Source organism: Scleropages formosus, chromosome 4 (assembly GCF_900964775.1).
Source record: "Scleropages formosus chromosome 4, fSclFor1.1, whole genome shotgun sequence".
In the NCBI taxonomy this organism is placed as follows: domain Eukaryota; kingdom Metazoa; phylum Chordata; class Actinopteri; order Osteoglossiformes; family Osteoglossidae; genus Scleropages; species Scleropages formosus.
The window spans coordinates 37,545,854-37,566,418 of NC_041809.1; the positions used below are offsets into that span (position 1 = coordinate 37,545,854).

The following is a 20,565-nucleotide window of genomic DNA, read 5'->3' on the forward strand; positions in this document are numbered from 1 at the left end:
TTCTGTAGAGCTGGAGACGTTGGCTGTTTTCCGCTCTTCAGTGCCCCACATACAAACAAGAAATATTCATCTAAGGTCGTAGAAAAGCACAAGTAGCTTACGCTTTCAACACAACCTCGTTGCCTTGTCTGTGTGTTGCAGGAAGTGTGTAGTGAGGAGTAGGGAGTGTAATATTTGAGGAGTTGCATTTCCTACAGAGGTTTGAGGATAAGTCACTTGCACTCGACTATTTTTGCCCTCTGATGACGGGCTGTATCATGTTGGCATGATAGAGCAAACAGAGGTAAAAGTTAAGAGCAGGATGTCAGCCTACCACTGACCAACGTAACCCTCAACGGGTTGGAAAAATGAGATCGGACACTGAATATTGTTAAGTTACATCTGACACACCCAGGTTAGGCTTGCGTAACACACCATGCTTGCGTTCATCATCGTACATGTAAACATGTCACTTGCGCTAAACTTTGTCAGTAAGAAGTACACTCGCAATTAATATATAGTAAGCCGTGTAAGACGATAAGTGTCGACTAATTAAAAATATACATCATTGTCATCCTCACCTGTGTATAATTTCTAAGTCCAATCTTTACATGAGCAAAGACTGAAATTTAAAAAAATATATATTTTGATAAACAATTGCTTTGTTCATTGGAAAGCAGTCTAATGTATTTCCATATGTTTCCTGTATCAGCAACCAAATAATTGTCTCGCTTGAACTACCTGATTAAATTTGAGGCATAGTGCGGCTTCTTGACGAAAACAAGTGACTTGTGTGTAATTGATGAATTCCTTGTCTTTAATAAAATTCATAAACACTGGTATATTACTGGTAGGGGGGTGCGGTGGTGCAGTGGGTTGGACCACGGTCCTGCTTTCCGGTGAGTCTGGGGTTCGAGTCCCGCTTGGGGTGCCTTGCGACGGACTGGCGTCCCGTCCTGGGTGTGTCCCCTCCGGCCTTACGCCCTGAGTTGCCGGGTAGGCTCCGGTTCCCCGCGACCCCGTATGGGACAAGCGGTTCGGAAAATGTGTGTGTGTGTGTGTGTGTGGTATATTACTGAGTGTGTGGCTCATGTGGTCACTCTTTGGTGTTATGTTATTTCTTGATCATTATAATTTAGTTCCACTTCAAAAATTCAGATGAAGACTATTGTTTGACTACTGCAACACACAGCAGTTGAGAGCACACAACTGTACATTTGACCAAGACATTTTCTTGCTTGTCATATTTCTTATTTGGAATGACACGTGGTTAATTCCTGGAAAGCCCCCATTGAAGCATCGGATCCTGAATAGATTTAAACAGATGACACTTGCGTGCCACCAGCATATGATGGGAGACCAGTTGTATAATGATGGACATAAACGGATTTCTTTCATTTACTCCAATCTGGACAAGAGGTCTGAATACAAAAATATTGGCTCAGTTTGTCACTGGGAATTTATGCCTGGTAATACTAAAGAAAGTATGTTTTTTATTCCTTATTCTCTCACCTAGAAATGTAGAGCTGGCAGCATCTTTTTCTTCTTCTTACATTGGAAGAGCCAGTCCCAATAGATATCTGCTTCTTCTGCTGCAGCACAATTCATGTAGAAAGCCTTAGATCAGTTTACTTGTACTTTCATAATTTGTGGTCAGACTGGTTTTTCACAGACACCTTGATTTACGGGGTGAAACCGGTTCAAGGTGAAATTCTGTTGCCGATTCTTAAATTCCACTATTCATAGTTTTTAAATATCATTACTATTAAGTTACACAAGTATATATATATATGTACATAAATTACTACTAAAAAAGAACATGTGTTCTGGAAATGCAATCCAGATTGAAACTTGTTGATGTTTCACACAACAGAGATTTTGCCCTTTTCAATGTCTAAGGATTTTTAGTGATGTATTTTTATTATAGCAAAAAAGTGCTCCGAATGGAAAGAATACTGCTGATAAATAATGCTCTTTATAGACAAAGACAACCCATTAAAATCTTCAGGATTATTTTGATTAAAAATAAAATGAACCATTCGATAACATTCAGATTTTATCTAATTCTGTGAATCATGGACATCTTTACCGTAGTAAATTGAATTATCAGTGAAAGTGGCTCCTGCGCAAATGAACTGCAATTTAAAACAAATTTACGACTTTTTCCAGAAAAGAAAGTAAATAAAAAACGTGAAGAGCTTGTTGTTGCCGGTTTGTTACTTGTCTGCTAGACACATGATAATATGATGATGATGATGATGTTCTCATTCCAGCGCTGCCCTCGTTCGCGTTATCAATAAATAATGTTATCAAAATGCAAAGAATATTAATTCTCCCTTTTCCACCACGGAGCAAACACACTTCTTTCGTGTATTTTTGCATGTGAAACGACGAGTGTTTTTTTTAAGTGCGTTTTGAAACGTTGGCTGCTCACAGTCACACAGTACGTTACAACGAATGATTCTTCTATTTGCATGTCCAGAATGATTGAATGTTCCTTCTTGCTGCCAAAACCTGTTTTCCACACGTGAGTGAGGCACAATTTGTACGCGTATATTATAGTCTAAGCGTATGTACGTACACAGGCCTCTGTGTGTGTGTGCGCGCGCGTTACCCTCGGGCCGGTACGAACACACACACATTCGCGGCAGCGCAACGTGCCCGCGGCCCTTCGGCGGAGTCGCGCGGCGATTCGACGCACAGATGGAGCGAAACCGGCAAACGGAACTCGCGCCTTTGTCTTCCGCCGCGAGCGGGTCTCCTCTCACTCGGTCGCGCCGGAGACGCTTCGGCCTCTAATGCGGTCCGCGGAGCGACAGCGAGCGCTTGCGTAACAACAGACGCGGTACGGGATCGCTGGGCATCGCTGTCCAGTGTGTGTGTGTGCGTCTGTGCGTGTGCGTGTGCGTGTGTGTGTGTGCGCGCGCGCGCGAGCGTCTCTCTCTGCACGGGGCGGGTTGGAGGCGGGGGGTGGTTGATGTGTGAAAGCGGACCGACGACGGGAAAAGAGCAGGACGCGCGGGTCCTGAAGAAATGACAGCTCCGAGCGGTCGGCTGTGACAGCGGACGGACGGACGGACGGACGGACGGAGGGAGGGACTGACGCCGGACGGACGGGAAACGACCGGCTGCGATGCGCGCGTCTCCCTGCGGCCGCATCCCTTAGTGTCGCTCTCACTCAGTGGCGGGGTCCGCGAAAGAAGAAGCGCGAGCGAGCAGCTGGAGAGACACGCGCGCGCGCCGGCCGGGAAGCGCTGCAAACCGCCGCCGTCGCGCTGCGTCCCGACGCAGCGACACTGCTGTCTGGCAACGGTGACAAAGGTAGGAATATAATGCTGCTATTGTGTGTGTGTGTGTGTGTGTGTGTGTGTGTGTCTGAGGGGGGCTGCCTTCTGCTCTTACAGACTCCAGCGAAAAATAAAATGAAGGTCGCGTTTACCCCCTCCGTGGTTTTGCGCGCTCCCCGCACCTCACGTGCTGCTGCCTGCTGCTGTCATCGTCTTCGGCACAATTTACTCTCACTGTCAGACACTCACAGTCAGTGTGTGTGTGTGTGTGTGTGTGTGTGCGTGTGTGTGAGTGTGTTTCTCCTGTCACTCACTCACTGCAGCGCGTTCGAGTGTGTAGAGCCCGGCTTCAGTCAGCACAGCCCGCTCGCTGCACGGAGGAATCAATCTCGTTCCATCATCATCATCATCAGGCCCCGGCCGGGCGGCGAGACACATGATGAAGATGATGATGATGATGATTTTCACGGCGAAAATTACCTCACGCTCCACTAGTACTGTGGTACAGGTGCAGTACTCATGATGGGGTGCTTCCTCAGTCGAACTGTTTATACATGATCACTGTATTTTATTACATGGATAACAATAAGGGAGCCGTGTGTGTGCGTGCGTGCGTGCGTGCGTTCGTGCGTGCGCGCGCGGTCCTTTCAGTGAAAGTCACCGGCGAGCGCGTCGGCTCCTCTCGCTCCATTGGCGCGAACACAGAGCGCGAGGCCACGGAGAAACGTCCCGCATTAAATATTTACTGCCACCTTCCCGAGAGCGGAGAAAGGCGTGTGGGGGGGTAATGGGGCGGTAGATAAAAAACGAAAGGTTCGGAACGGCGAGTCCACGGAAGACCGTAGCGAGCAGCGCTGTCCCGAACGGGGCAGGAACCGGGTGCGAACCGGGTGCGAACCGGGTGCGAACCGGGTGTATGAGGAGCCTCGGGCGGGCTGAGCCCCCGGCTACAAGGTGGGAGCCCGCGGACAGGTATAAACTTGACAAAATGATAATGTACACCTCTTTTTATTCCTTTGTCCTACTTTTGCAGAGACAACTTCTTAAATATTTCACTAAACATCGCCGAACATCAGAGCAGGTAGAAGGACACACGAATGTGTCTCAGTGGACACTTCGGAGACCTTTTGCGGTAAAGTTGTCTTCTGCCTTCTTGCTTTGGTAAGATGTGTTTGGGATCCACTGGAGAATCTGCCAGTGTCACAGATGTGGGGGTTGGGGGGGGGGATAATAATTTGGAGCATTTACACCCAAAGAGCCTCATGAAGTGTCCCTCAACATGTTGTCCCTCAGATAGAGCCGTTAGTCCATCACCAATAGCTTGGTGCTCATGGTCATGTCTGTAGCTCAGCAAAATCCTTTTCCATACCCACTAAAGTACCGTGTTCCTGCACAGTGTATGTGATTTGTTTTATTTGTACCTTGTTTAATTTTTTGATGTCCTTCAGTGGGTTGAAGGCATATCTGTGGTTTATGCAATGATCTTCCAGCTTATTTACTGCGCTGAGCGAATGTTAATCAACCAGCTGCTCTGTGAAACCAGGCTGCATCTGAGTAAATGATTTGAAATTTTCTTTGGAATGTGTACGTGCCTCGTTCGGTCGCTTACCCCCAGGAGTAAAACCCTTGTTCCCCCCCGACAGCATTTATTTCGAAGAAGTGCTGCTCTCAGTTATACCTGTACTGTCTACACACACACACACTCACACAGACACACACACACACACACACGCAGTCTGAAACCGCTTGTCCCAAGTGGGATCGTGGCGAACCGGAGCCTAGCCTGGCAACGTGGCACAAGGCTGAAGGGGGAGGAGACGCACCCAGGACGGGACGCCAGTCCGCCGCAAGGCACCCCAAGCAGGACTCGAACCCCAGACCCAGCACAGAGCAGGCTCCAGCCAAACCTGCTGCGCCACTGTGCCCCCCTGTACTGTCTATTGTTTTATTATTACATTTTCAGTCATCATATAATCATATGTGCTGCATCATGAGAAATACACTGTCAGTGTTGTAGTTAAATGGCACTTTCAGTTCAGCATTTTTGTAGAACACAATCCCAGTTTGTGTGTGTACAGTAGTCTTATAATGCGATTAATGGATATAGCTGTAAAAATTATTTTTCATATGTTAGGTTCTGTACTTCTGAAAACACATATGCACTAAACATAAAATGTGTATGTTTTGAGAATATTCTTATCACCAGGATTATAAGTGTCTGTGAGGGCAAACATTAATTTTTGTTGCATGTTGTGTACGCTAAGGAAATGAATTCCGCACATGCAGAAAGTCTATGCTTAACCATTTCATGGACAGCTGCACTCCGGACAAATTGTCTGAAGTGAAATTGTAAATGTGAATCGAAAACCATTTTCACTGGAATTTGGAGTTATTTGATATTGTTCTGCACATACATTTATGCTTTATGTTTTTGACACATCTGCTGTCAGTGGTCTCTCTATATGTTGTATTTTTCACTTGGTTTATCGGCAGAATTATAGGACGCTTGTGATGATCTGGTCTCTTTCATTTTTAATCCTCCTTATTCTGGATGGAGGAAAAAAATCATAAAAAGTGTTTTGTAATGTTGACATAGTCTTAATTAAGTTCAATAGCCATCTTTAACCATATCCTGGGTGCAAAAATGTGAAAAGCTCCAAAATATAAAAGCTTCATGTAAATATATGGAAAGTTTAAAAACATTCAATGACACTCTTCAAAACTTTAGAAATGAATGGATTAAAAAAAAGATATAGCATAAAAGTGGTGTAAAAATTGCTTATTTCGTTCACTTACTAACTGGTTACGTGCTTATTTTCTTACACGCATTCACATAAGAGACAGAGGCAAACTTCTCCGAGAGTCTGCGTATTCTTCGTTACATCGTGAGCAGCAAGAGAGCAGTATGATCCACTGTTTGCAAGGGCTTTTTGACTGTACAGATCTTTGGAAAACAGCCACTTCATCAGTGCAGCTTAGACCACTGCATGATTTGTGAAAATCTGATTATGAGGTCTTGGAGATCCTCACTGGCACGCTACATCCATTACTCCTTACTGAACATCTCTGTTGCCAGAGCCACAGCTGACAGCATGCCAGGACAGGGGTTTAAACGTAAAAAAAGCCCACTGTGGGAATTTGCAAAGCTGGTTGTAGAGGGTGCGATAAATTAAAACAAATATATAGTTAGCTGCAGTAGCTATGGCGAAACATGATTTTTTTTAATCAATTCATCAAGCTAAGGGTAAAAGTTGGGAATCACTTTGAGGAGAAAGAGAGAAAAAGCACAGCGAGGTGCCCAATTTCTTGCACACATTTCTGTTTTTTCTGTTACGGCTTTGTGAAAAACCATTGTGCAATTACAAAAATAATTTTAACCCTGACATTTTTGTTTCATCATGTCATGTTTTAATGCACATTCCTCATTCAAAGGAAGTCAGTGTACCTATTAATAAGTAATGTTACAGGTCTAATAAAATGGTATACATGTGGGCATTGAGAGATAGTACAATGGTAAAGAGATATTCCCACAAAAATCACTGTCTTTAACTTCAATAATACAGTGGAAACCTTTTTCATATTTCTGTGAATCTCTTTTCAATTCAACACCGAGAGCAGGAGAAAGCAGGATTATGTTGTGTTATGTTGCTATGTGATGCATCACAAAGGTGGTTTTGACTAATCCAGTTTTACTGTAATCCTGAAAAACACAAAACAACAGTAATGTACATTTAATAACTTTTACAGTAATAGCCAGTAGTGGGTACAGTAATATCATCATCATCATCATCAACATCACATGGAACAGCAACATAACTGAAAACAAACTGCAGTCCCGTTTGTTGATGTGTAACCTTGGGGGTCCCTCACCATCATTCATTTGGCGCAATTCATATTTGTCGTTTACTACAATTTCCACACGGCATCTTTAACATATTTTTGGAGATTGCTGCCGCTTTTCATTCCAAAAGTGACTACATTCAGTTGGGAGTTTACCACCCAAGCTACAACAATGCCAGTTGAGTAGAGTGCGTCAAAGTGTTATTGTCATTAGGATGTGCTAAGTGTCAGTGTAACTCGAGCTCTCTTCTCTGCAAATACATAGAGGCTTAAAAGATCAGGGAAGGACAGCTCTTGTCAGGTGTTCAGGCAGTGTTTGGTCAAAAAATGTGCTCAGAAGAGGACACTTGTGTGCATGTTATATTCTCATTCTCATACTGTACTTCCGCTTGGGGCTGAAGATATGGGAGGGAAAAAAAAGGATGAACCTGCCATATCCCTTTGCAGAAAGTTGTGACAAGGTGTCAGCAAATGTTGTCCTCACAGCAAGTGACCTGATACATGGAGTGCGTCATATGGGTCTGTGGAACAATGTTCTACAACATTCCATACACGCAGAACTTCTTGTAAGCTCTGTAGAATGGCGGTGGGGCTTGACCAAGATGCATTAGATGGTGACACTTTGTCAGGTTACCATGACGAAACAAATGCAGATCTTTCTGGGTTGTAGGACCTGACTCACCCTGCTCACTAGTTATATACGGGTAGTGGACTCACTGCTAGTAAATCGTGCATTTTCACTGCTGAGTATCTACCTTTCTGGAAAACCCTGCAGTCGTGGAATCTAAGGCATGAGACACTGCCCATGTGATGGGACTCATCCTTTTTATACAGTGAAAGAAATTATTTTTCCTTTTCTGGAACTGATCAGCTGCAGGAGAGCCGCACAAAACACTCAGACATGGAGAAACATTTCATGACAACACCGGTCGATGGGAGAGCCCCTTTTGTTTGCAAGCTTATACATAAGTCATCATAAGGCATGGCAACATTTTCAAAACTTACCTTGCGTCTGATGCAAAAGTGACATCGGAACGGCAACGGTCAACAAAAACTTTCTTTGCATTTTGTTTCCCCATCAACATTTTTCCATCCAATTCAATTCAATTCAATTTATTTTCACAGAGCGCTCTTCTCACGCAGTGACACAGAGCGCTTTAACACAGGCATAAGGCAATAAAACCAAATACATCAAATAAGAAACAAAGAAGACAGTTGACTAATGACTAAGACAATATAGTACTTTTATAGAGTTGTAAGTATGCCTACTGACCACAGAGGAAAGGAACACAAAGTCCCAACTGAAAGTTGAGTGACAAAAAAACCTCTGAGGGTCTAAGGGCCAGTGGTTGCCCACCCCTCCTGGGCATTTTAGATAAAGTAACAATTCTAAGCCAGTTAACAAATAATAATGACATTGTTGCTATATGGTAGCCTGAATCCCCAGTTCACTGTGGAACATCTCGTTCATCATGGTACTTGGTCATCATCTTCAGTCAACATGGGATTCGTCTGTCGCCACCGGCTGGCCTCCTCAAGTCTTATGTAGCGAGACAGCGCGCGACAAAAAGAAAGAACAGAATTAGTAATTTGTAACTTAAGTCAATTTAATATGCGTTTGTATAAAGGTGGTAAAAACAACCAAGGCAAGTAGAACTACATTTCGAGGTGGAATGCCTGAGTGAACATGTAAGTCTTTAGTCTGGATTTGAAAACAGAAACAGACGGGGCATTTCTGACAGTAACTGGCAAAGTATTCCACAGTTTACGTGCTCTATAACTAAAGGCGCGACCTCCTACTGAGGTCTTATCGATCACAAGTACTTTAAGGTAGCCTGCATCTAATAAACGAAGATATCGTCCTAGGATATAAGAATCAATAATCTCACAAAGGTAAGCAGAAGCAATGCTATGTACTGCCTTATAGGTCAAAAGAAGGATTTTATAATCAACTCTAAATGCGACCGGGAGCCAATGTAACAATTTAAGTTTAAGTTTCAAGTTTCAAGTATATTGTCATAGATACAAGTACCATGTAGATGTATCATGAAAATCTTCCTGAATGCTTCTCCACAGACTATGGGCAAGTACAATAGAAATACTGCACAAGCAAAACAATGACAAACAAAACAGTGTCAATGACAGCAATAACAATAAATAATGGTAACAGCAGTAACAGTAATGGTAACAGTCAGAGAACTCAGAAGGAGAGAATGAGAATACTTAAAGTGGCAGTGTAATTTACCAATGTGCTTGGGTGGAGCAGAACAACTCTCAGTCCAACTCTAGTTACTAAAGGTGGCACATTGGTTAGTGTTGTACAGTCTTACAGCAGTGGAGTAAAAGCTGTTCCTGTACCTAGCTGTGCGGGTTCAAATAGACCTAAGCCGTTTTGCAGATGGCAGGGAGGAGAAAAGTGCCCGTGCAGGATGACTATGATCTCTCATGATGCGCATCGTCTTTCTGAGGCAGCGTGTGGTGTAGGTGTCCTCGACTGCTGGTAGCTGCGGCACGCTGATGATGATGATTTCCTGAGCCGTTTTGACCACCCTCTGCAGGGCTTTCTTGTCCTGTACGGAGCAGCTGCCACCCCAGGATGTAATACACCCTGTGAGGACGGACTCCACAGCACACCTGTAGAAAGTGGTGAGCACTGTAGTGTACATCCTGGCTTTCTTCAGATGCCTGAGGAAGTGGAGGCGTTGATGGGCCTTTTTGATGGTCGATTCTGTGTGCTCAGTCCATGTGAGTTTGGCAGTGAGGGTGACCCCTAGGAATCTGAAGCTGTTGACTCTCTCTACCATGTCCCCTCCTACGTAGATAGGTGCCTGAACCGTATCCTGTTTCCTGAAGTCAATCACCAGCTCCTTAATTTTACTGACATTTAGAGACAGGTGGTTGTCCTGGCAGCATTCTGCCAGGAGCCTCACCTCCTCTCTGTAGGCCGTTTCATCGTTGTTGGTGATCAGACCCACAGCGGTGGTATCGTCAGCAAACTTTATGATGGTGCTGGAGCTGTGACTGGCCACACAGTCATGTGTGAACAGGAAGTATAGCACCGGGTTCAGGACACTTCCCTGTGGAGTGCCAGTGTTGAGGATCAGTGGGGAGGAGGTATTGCTGGCAATCTGCACACGCTGGGGTCTGTTGGTGAGGAAATCCAGGATCCAACTGCACAATGCGGCACTCAGTCCCAGTCCTAGTAGTTTCTGGATCAGCTTGGTTGGTATGACAGTGGTAAATGCTGAGCTATAGTCTACAAACAATAGCCTTGCATAGCAGTTTTTATTATCCAGGTGAGACAGAATGGTGTGAAATCCGGTCATTGCCTTCCATGGATTCAAATACCACTGCTATACAGATGATACCCAGCTCTTCCTCTCGTTTCCACCTGGAGCGTCAGACATCTCCGTACGCATTGCTGCCTGCCTGTCGGACATCTCTGCATGGATGGGTGATCACCACCTCCAACTCAACCTCTCCAAAACAGAGATTCTTCACCTCCCAGCTGGCCTGTCCTCCTGTCACGAGCTATCGATCAAACTGGACAACTCACTCATTTTGCCTACCTCCTTGGCTAAGAGTCTGGGAGTAATGATTGACTCAAATCTGTCTTTCTCTCAGCACACTGAAACCACAACCCGGTCCTGCAGATACATCCTGCATAATATTCGTAGGATCCGTCCCTACCTCACTACTGACTCCGCCCAACTACTTGTCCAGGACATGGTGACATCCCTTCTGGATACTGCAGCTCTCTCCTGTCTGGCCTTCCCGCTACTGCCATCAAACCTCTGCAGCTTCTACAAAATGCTGCTGCACGAGTTGTGTTTGATTTGCCAAAGTGTTCCCATGTATCTCCTCTTCTCATTTCTCTGTACTGGCTTCCTATAGCTGCCCGAATCAAATTCAGGACCCTGGTTATTGTCTACAAATGCATCAATAGAATTGCTCCTAGCTATTTACAGGACTTGATCAACCGCTACACCCCAGCCAGGCCCCTTCGCTCGTCTACTTCTGCTCGCTTGGTGGTACCTCGCACGAAAAGTAAAGCACGCAGGTTCTCGGTTCTGGCTCCTTTGTGGTGGAACGACCTTCCCCTGTCACTCAGAACTGCGGAAACTCTGTCTGTTTTCAAGAAGGGTCTGAAAACTCACCTTTTCCGACCCACTTCGCCCAAGATCTCTCCAGCTCACGTACGGTGCAAATGTTCATGCACCGTAACTTCATGAGCATCCCCAGATATAGCCTTTATTCAGCCACTACTCCGGCATTGTATTTGCTTGCTTGTGCATCTTATAATATTAAAAAAAAATGGTAGGCGGGCATCAGGATTTGTCTATTCTGTGTCTTATGCACCTACTTGAACGATGAACCTCGGTGCAGCAAGTGGTAGGGAACAAACTAGGTTTACTTGAGACTTACATGTCTGCAGCCATGTCTCTTTCTCTAAATGTAATGCATAAATTGTACTTTTGCTGAGATGTACGTCGCTTTGGACAAAAGCATCTCCTAAATGAATAAATGTAAATGTAAACTGAAGGAAGCACGACTTAGTCAAAGCATTTACATGATATACAAATGAGATTCCATTGTGTTAAACAAACAGCATCCACTTTCTGGATGTCTTAACTTTTACATCACAGTAGAACATATTAAGTACCTGAGCATATTTTCAAACCACAATACGTACTTATATGTTGTCACTGTTCAGTACCTCCATTACTCCAGACAAGTGGATTCTTTTTTGAGTTATTTATAAACAAAGAGCAAATCCACATTCAGATAAACCTGGACTGGCACTGCATATCTTGTCAATTAACAATGTCTTACATTTTTTACAGTTGATTAAGAATTGCCTCTGTGCAGCAGAGTTTTCAGTGGGTTATAAAATTCTTCTTTTATGTGTTTTGATAAAACAAGTGCACTGTTGATAGAAAGTGTTGAAATGATGAAGGTGATGGCGATTGCACTGCAGTAACAATAGGGTTAGTGTTTGGAAACACCTAATGCAAGCGTAATAAATATGTTGTCTATTCTTGGTGAGCACACAGGGTGGTTCCAGAATTTTCTGTTCTCCATTTATGGATGGATGGATGGATGGATGGATGGATGGTTGGTTGGTTGCATGGACAGACAGACAGTAAAATTGTGAAATGGATCAAATTTCATATATGGGATTTGTCATTGTTATGCTGGATGGAATACAAAAGGGAGCAATGGAGGATTAAGGTGGCGGATTGTTTCTGTGACATTTAGTTCTTGGGGAATATAGTTGTCCACAAGCAAAGCCAAATAAATGATTTGTAACTACTCAGCTAAGATGGAAATTGAGAGAAGCAAAAGAAATCCCTTCTTTGAGGGTCATGCAGGGGCAACCTGCTTTATAAGAGTATAGAATAGCATTTATGGTGCTTTTTTCTTCATTTCATTTGTTTATTTTTGTCTGGTCCTTTTTTCTAATCCTCAATAACTGAAAAAGTAGAGTTAGTAATTTTTATAAAGATACAAGGTCTTTATTACTATGTGTGGCTGGATTTACAATTGTTCGTGAAGGCAGGTTTTTAATGGCAAATGTTCTTTTTAAAATAAGTTTGAACTTAGTTGTTACACAAAGTGGTGCGGTGGCTAAAGCCGCTTCCTCAAAGCTCTCGAGCTGCTCCTTTGGGTGTGAGTTTGACTTTGACTCAGGGTGTGCAGACTTTGTATGTTCTCCCTGTGTTCACAAGCCAAAGACATGCGGAAAAGGTGATGTTAAACCACTTCAGTCCCTCATTTCCTAACAAAACCACGAGAGTGATACCTGAATCAGTTGAATTCGACACACAGTCATAAAAACACAAGCGTATCAGTGGAGGAAGTTCAGTGAACTCAATCCAGAACTGTTCACATAGCGTAAATGCAGTTGTGCAAATAGAGGACTTGTGCCACAGATTTAATTTTGAAATTACCTTCCCACAGTATTTACTGGAACTACGTTACATACGTACTCTACATACTATGCTTATACCGCACTGTGGATGATTGTAATGCTTCTCTAGTTGTAATAAATGACTCTTGCTTTACAAAGTTCCATCTTCATGATCTTTGTCAGATTAATACACAGTTGAGGCATTTAGCTTTTAATTAGGCTTCTCGGAGTGGCCTTTGTTATGTGTGGAACAACAGTGAGTTGAAGAGCTTGCCGTGGTGCACCGGCTGCCAAGTGACCTTGGAACAATAAACTTTTGACCTTCAGTGCCACTTGGAGCCCTTTATCAACGGAGAGGGACAGAGCCTGGGTTCGCAGCGGAAAAGTCAACAGGCAATCAGTACAGAGTGAAACACCGAAAACTCTCTTGTGTTATCGTCCTCAAATATAGTCAAAGAATGGCCTTCGAGGGATAACAGTCCAAGGTTAGCACTTGCACGTGCTGCTCAGTATGAAAGGCTCTCACTGTAATGTTACACTACTAAAAAGCACATAATTGCTATTTTGCACTCATGAATTATGAATGAACTTTTGTAAAGGTAACCTCGCTTTGCTGTAATAGACACAAAAGTGACTCCTCGTCTTGACCGAAGACCGAAACAACAAACTGTTTTTAACAGCGTGGGGATTCATTTCTAGGATAGGGCTTTTTCCAGTTTCCTTGTTTAAACACCAGTTGAAGAACAAAAGTTTCCCTCTGGTGTGGTGAAAATTATTTGACTGGGGCCCACTTTTATGATAAAAAAGCTGATAGGAGGACTGACCGAAAGGAAAACTGCATAAATTCACTAAATACTTGATCCATCCACCCGATTTCAACAACCACTTGTCCTGAGCAGGGCCACGGTGTTCCTGAGCCTATTCCAGAAGCATTGAGGTACACCCTGGACATGACACCAATCCATTGCAGGGTAGTCACACATGCATGCACCTATTCACACTCTATGAGAAATTTAGAATCACAAATTCACCTGAACTGCATGTGTTCGGACGGTGGGAGGAAACCAGAGCACCCAGGAGAAACTCACACAGACATGGGGAGAACATGCAAACTCCACACACTAAGCAGACATCGAACCCACGTTCTCTCGCACCACCCAGACACTGTGAGGCAGCAGTGCTACTTGCTGTGCCACTGTGCCGTGCTAAATGCTTTATGTATCATATAAATTATTAATTATTATACTGGGGCAGTGTACCAGGGCTAGTTGGTAGTGCAGTGTTTAGAGATGCTGCCGTTGAAAGCAAAGGTTACAGATTCAAATCTCACCTCCATTTGTAGTACCCTAAATTACACTAGTAAAAAAAGCTGCCCAGCTATATAAATGGGTTAATGATTGTATGTTGCTTGGAAGAAAAGCATCAATGTAGGTATATGACATTTGTAATTTGTAATAAGAGGTAGGCTGTTTAATTTAATGTGTAACTGTAGCCAGGGGCTCCCGCTGACTGGAGGGCAGGGTCGACGTACCTTTTGTGGAAAATTTTTTTTAAAAAGTCCACAATGAATAACATTCGCCACACATGCGCCCACCATAGATCCCAGTTGCGTTTTCTGATTTTTCACAGACCTAAATAGTCATTTGGATGAGGAAATATACCTCTTTAATGACATTAACCCATAATATATTCAATTTAGCTAAATTACTTTTACTCGATTTCAATGAGCTGCTGCTTCATTTCTTCCTTATATGCCCAACTGCACAGCGTTCACAGCCTGGTTCTTGCATCACTGGTACCATAACTGGGCGATATCAGGTGTTCGCAGGCAACTGTCAACAGGACCGGGGAGCTCATGACTAATGCTGAATCACAGTTTTGCTGCCAGCACTTTGCCATTTTGCCTTGCACCATAAAAATATGCAGTAATAGGTAGCACTTTTTTCAACGTGCATTTCTGAACATTTCTACCCTTAGGTGGGTATTTTTTTTGCTTTACTGACATTACCTCCCAAAACTGTTCCATATCACCATTTGAATTAAGCTTTTCATCTCCTTTCTGCATCTAGCTGGGCTCAAAATACCTGACTCTGCTTGCTTAGGATTTATATGATTGAGCTTCTTGATATTTGCATATTTTCCATTTTCCTAGACTTTTATTTACACATCTGTGGGTGTTTGGGGTGGGTGCGGCCCTAGGGGATGCTGTTTTTTTCTCCATTAATTCAATGAAGCTGGACGAAGGTGCAACAAGAGTGACCGGTGGATTGAATTCCCTTAGATAAGAGGAGCTAAGCACCAGCTCGGTTACCGGAGACCCACATGAATATTGGCAAGGAGCAGTGCGGGGGAGGACGAGGACGAGGACGAGGACGAGGCCGAATCTCTCGCTTCACTTATCTCCGCTTCTCTCCGCAGCAGCACATGGGGAGTCACACAGAGCGCCCCGTCGCCGAGGCCCCCAGGATCGCCGGATGCTCGCCGCACTCACTGTGCTCCATGTGCTGAAGCCGTCGCGGCTCTGGGCGGCACAGGGCGCTGTGCTAATCATTTTACTGCTGCTTTCATTTTTCAGCCTCCTTCTGTCATATTCTTGTGGATGAGGACTCTTGGTATTTTAATTAAAAAGGTGCCCTTTCTTGCGTGAAAGTCAAAGGCAGGAACAGAAACCTCTAGCCGAAAGACCCTTTAATCTCCGTCTTATTGCCTTTTTGAGACCGTGTATCTGCGACCCTTCGAAGTGCCACGGAACCAGTTGCTACTTTGACAAAGTATCGTACGTTATTATATACGATATTTTTATATTAAGTCTCATGCTGAGTCACTCCGGCCTCCCAAAAATGTCAGGATATTGAGCTGCAATTGAATACACTTCTTGGGACTCAGTTTCACTGTAGAGTCAAGAGTCTCTTAAGAGAGAATTGTAATACAGTGGAGTACAGATCTGGAAAAAATAGTTTTAAAATTAGGTTCTGTTCTGTATCACTTGAAATGCGAACCCCCGCACCATAAGTAAGAGACACGACTTTGGGGGAACCTTTCTTGCATTCCCAATTCATCGAGAGCCTATTGGTCTTCTTAAAGCAATACTTATCCTGCTTTATGTCGGCTTTTCTTGTCTCTGTACACATTATTTCCATTATTTCACTGTCATTAACATTTAATCCCTTAAATATCCCCTAAGCCATTCCATTTTGTATCAGTTCAAAACTCCTGAGAACAAAGTCCAAACAAAGCAAGGTCAATCTTCACGTCGATCTCGCTGTAAGATAGCGTAGCGGCGGATCGGGTGAACCCAGAGGCCCATACACCGCTGCACCTGCGCACTTGAGATCACCTGCCTATAAAGGGTCTGCTTGTCCCGTCAAAGAGCTCACGGTGATTGTGATGCAAAGCGGGGGCCCGATGAGGACCGCGAAACCTTCTTCCCAGGGCTCTATGCCACACTGAGATCCTAGACACAGAAGCTCGATGAAGGGTCTTATCTGGAAGACCAAAGTGTAAACTGAAGTTAATCGATCCGGCTCCTGTGAATTCAGAGCCTTTTGTATGTTCATACAAGGGGCAATATTTAGATGCAGGAAATCCTGCAAGGAGTCGAATACATTTGAGAGCCCTTGACAAAGCTCAGTTTTCCCGCAGCAGAGAGTGGGATGAGAGCTCAAATACATCTGGAGGCACTGTGAGCACTTAATGTGACAGATGAGCAGCATCTTCACCCATCATCATATGCCTGTGTCTCTTGAAAAACCATCTCAAAAAAGTAACCCCACAGCATAGTAATACATAATAAGTATATTTGTAACTGTAGCGACATGAAATAATAGTATTGTGTTACTACAAGCCTGAGACATGTGGAAAAGGTAATGTTAGAGAAAGGTAATGTGACACTTCTTAGTGTACAGTACAATACACTGCACTATATTATGTTACGTACGATACATGACAATACAGCAGAAAGCTTGTATCTGTGGTGTTAAGAAACATCTTTGGACTCAGGACCACACTGAAAAAGGCGTGGCTCCATGTCTTAGTGCAGGACACTATAGACAGTATGGGGCTCATTCTTTTTTTGGGAAAGTTTAGTCACGTCCATTTCACCTGTAACACATTGTATGTAACTGCTCGCCATGTCTGTTCATGGGTGTCAGCTCTGTGCTCCTGTTCCAGGCTCCAGACATGTCTCGGAAGAAGCTCTTTCTGATCCTGGTAGCGATGAGCAGCGTGAGCCTCCTGCTGCACCATGGAAGCCAGTTTATCTGGTAAGAGTCAGAGATGTTGATGATGATGATGATGGTGATGATGATGATGGTGGTGGTGATGATTATGATAAATCTGGCATCCCGCCCAGGGTGTACCTCCCTGCAGACTTGTGCCCGATGCTTCCGGGATAGGCTCTGGTTCACCACAACCCTGCTCAGCACTAGAAGTTATTGAAATTGAATGGATGGATAATAATGACGATGATGCTGATGTCATCATTCTCATACACATTATCATCATCACCAGAGTTGGTTCAGCGTCTTTAGTCAAATAAGTAAACACTTTTCCAGTAAAAAAGACCCCGACATTTCAATGAGTCAAATACTCCAAGTTGCCTTCAGTAAAAGTATGAGGTAAGAAACAAACTTGTAAAATAGTTCTATAGTACTGGACATTTAAGAAACATAGCACTGTCTGACCTGGGTAGCCTTGCCTAACCAGTGAATTGTCACTTTTTGCTCAAAAGTGCCCTGGAAATGAACAAATGTAAATATAACCATTCAGACTTAGCAGCGTGTTCATGCTTGTGAATGTAGCATAGCGAGTTACCGCAGAGAGCTTTAACGTGTATTTTTCTTTTCCTCTCGTTTCCTGCGTTTTGCTCTCCGCTTTGCTCGCATTCCTCCATGCAGGACTATGAAAGCCTTCAAAGTGGGTTGCAGCACACAGGCAAGTTCTGCTTCCAAAAGCACGAGGCCTAAGCACACAAGCATCGCTTTCCTGAAGACCCATAAGACAGCGAGCACCACCGTGCAAAACCTGCTCTTCCGTTTCGCTGAACGCCACAATGTCACCGTTGCCCTGCCTTTCCCTGCCTGCGACCACCAGTTCTGCTACCCACGATCCTTCAGCTCCCGATTTGTGCACCCGTACACCGTGCCGCCTCAAATCATTACCAACCATATGCGCTTCAACTATTCCGAGGTACGGCGTGTCATGCCCAATGACACCGTGTACATCACGATCTTGCGCGAGCCGGCTTCTATGTTCGAATCTCTGTTCAGCTATTACAACCAGTACTGTCTCAGTTTCAAACGCGTACCGAATGGCTCCTTGGAGACCTTCATGAACTCCCCTTGGCGTTACTACCGTGCCGGCGACAAGGACTCCATGTACGCGCACAACACGCTGACCTATGACCTGGGCGGGGATAAGGACCATTTGGCCACAGATGCAGCATATATGAAAGCTTTCATCGCAGAGATAGAACGCATCTTCTCTCTGGTCATGATTTCTGAGTACTTTGATGAGTCCCTGGTGCTGCTCCGCCACCTACTGTCCTGGGACCTGGAAGACGTGCTGTACATAAAGCTGAACATGCGTGCACCCAGTTCCAAGCGTCGCCTCAGCAAGGATCTCCCAGTGAAAATCCGTAACTGGAACGCACTGGACACCAAGCTGTACGACCACTTCAATGCCACCCTGTGGCGGCGCCTCACTGAGCTGGGGCTCAGCTGCGTTGCCAAGGAGGTGCAAATGCTGCGCAGCGCACAGGACAGGCTGTTGCGGGGCTGCTTTGGCGGAATACCCCAGCTCCGACCTGCGGCCCAGATCAAGAACAAGGAACTGCGGCCCTGGCAGCCCAGCTCCAAGGTGAACATTGTGGGCTATGACCTACCGCTCAACGCCTCATACCTTGGCAAGGAGCCCGGGATCAAGTCCCACGATCTCTGCCTCAAGCTCATACTGCCAGAAGTGCAATACTCGCAACTTCTTCTGCAGTCTCAGACGCTGCGGTACCGCAAAAGCCATCCCAAGAACATTCTTCCATACAACAGAGCTGGCGCAGTCCACAAGCCTCACCCATTTCAAAGGTCTTTGCGGGACTCGCCCCCTCTAATGCGATACCAGTCGGACACCCGAGAAAGTCCCAGAATTGCTCAGAAAAAAGCGATGTAGGGCCACAAAACCAGCTCCTATGACCTTCCACAAAAGCACTCATGCTCTTCATGCCTGCTGTACATCACCAGAGCTCGAGAGAACCCTGCAAGCAACTCTGCATAAGCTTTCCATACGACTTCACCCAGATGGTGTCACTGGAGCTTTCCCCTCCCGCTGGGAAAGACCTAAGGGTAGCGTACGAAGCGTCGTCCATCCTTCCGCTTCCTACTGCCTCTGGCACGTCCGTTAACTCACTTGCATCGTAGCAATGGCCGTGTCTTCAACTAATCTCGCACATTTTTCAGCTTTCCCTGCAGTTCTCTCCTCTTTCCCATGAACTCAGCAGTGTTACACAGAGCCGTATGCCTGATTTTGCATATCCGCCTAAATCTGCCCCAAAGTGCCGGGGGGGTGGGTTTGGGGGTTACACGCTCGAATTTTTACTCAAGACACTCCGACACATCAGAAGGAGAAAGTACGTCGAACTTCGTTCGATTTTGAAACTCCTTCCTTAGAGGTACTGTATCCGCTCGTGTCACTTTACCGAGAGGCATCACTGAAGTGTTGTTCGCTCTCACTAAATACCTGAGCTCTACAAACTGTAGTGACTTGAAGAGACCAGCTGAAATGTTCAGGTTCGAAATCTGGAACTTGCTCTTCGGGCAGCGTAAAAGAACCTAGAAGTGAGATCGGTGGAGGTCTTGTGCCAACGATGATTAGATTTTCTTTTCCACACGTGTGAAATGAGCTTAAGTTGATCAATCGAGGGATTTTTGCAATTTCTTGAGTGCTTCATTCATTATGACATAATACAGAATGTTATAAAATGTTTCTATGTCAGTCTATAAGAATTTATTAAGCTAATTACAAAATATAAATCTTAGGTTAAATTTTCTTTTTTGAATGGACCATATGCTCTTAAGGAATAAATGTTCACATTTTGTATCTTCTAGGCAGTTCAGAAAGAAAAAAAACAAGGATGATTTTTTTCATAATGAATGTTTATTGAAGGATTCGTTGAAAATGTACTGTCACATGATTACAAAGAAGTGCACGGACAACCTCACGCAGAAATACATTTATTGTCAAGCTGTATTAATCTCACTGAGTGCAATAAGAAACTGCAATGAAAAAGCAGAGACAGATAATGCCAGCATCCGACTTGGTATTTTCGATGCGATGACAAGAAGGACGATTGCATGTGTATGTGTTCTTTTATTCTTATTTGTTTTTTACATCTCTTAATGCTGTATTTTTTCCTGTGACTCTGCGAACTCTGGATTCTTTCCATCAATTTGCTTGGAGTGAAAGCTGCGATGCGTCTTCGTGCGATCGGGCAACTTGAAACTGCACTGCTGTGGATAAAGCAGCTGCTGGGACACATCGACTCAGAGACCCTTGTTT

At 44.4% G+C, this 20,565-nt stretch overlaps 1 protein-coding gene across 2 annotated transcripts; it reads left to right on the forward strand.

The window, feature by feature from the left end:
• The first annotated feature begins 2,962 nt into the window (after window positions 1-2,962).
• On the forward strand, window positions 2,963-19,923 carry gal3st3 (galactose-3-O-sulfotransferase 3). Of its 2 annotated transcripts, XM_018751540.2 has the most exons (3): window positions 2,963-3,300; window positions 17,188-17,279; window positions 17,913-19,923. In XM_018751540.2, exons 2-3 carry the CDS (start codon window positions 17,197-17,199, stop codon window positions 19,177-19,179), a joined length of 1,350 nt encoding a protein of 449 aa, XP_018607056.1. In that variant the 5' UTR covers window positions 2,963-3,300; window positions 17,188-17,196; the 3' UTR covers window positions 19,180-19,923. The 2 variants fall into 2 exon arrangements, with proteins under 2 accessions (XP_018607056.1, XP_029107349.1); XM_029251516.1 differs by lacking the exon at window positions 2,963-3,300 and having other exon boundaries at window positions 16,984-17,279.
• Window positions 19,924-20,565: the final 642 nt, after the last annotated feature.

Excerpts from the sequence above, each read along its gene's own strand:
- gal3st3 (XM_029251516.1), top strand. The coding sequence starts at position 17,158 with ATGGGTGTCAGCTCTGTGCTCCTGTTCCAGGCTCCAGACATGTCTCGG. Across the intron at positions 17,280-17,912 it reads CATGGAAGCCAGTTTATCTG|GACTATGAAAGCCTTCAAAG; the intron begins GTAAGAGTCAGA and ends TCCTCCATGCAG.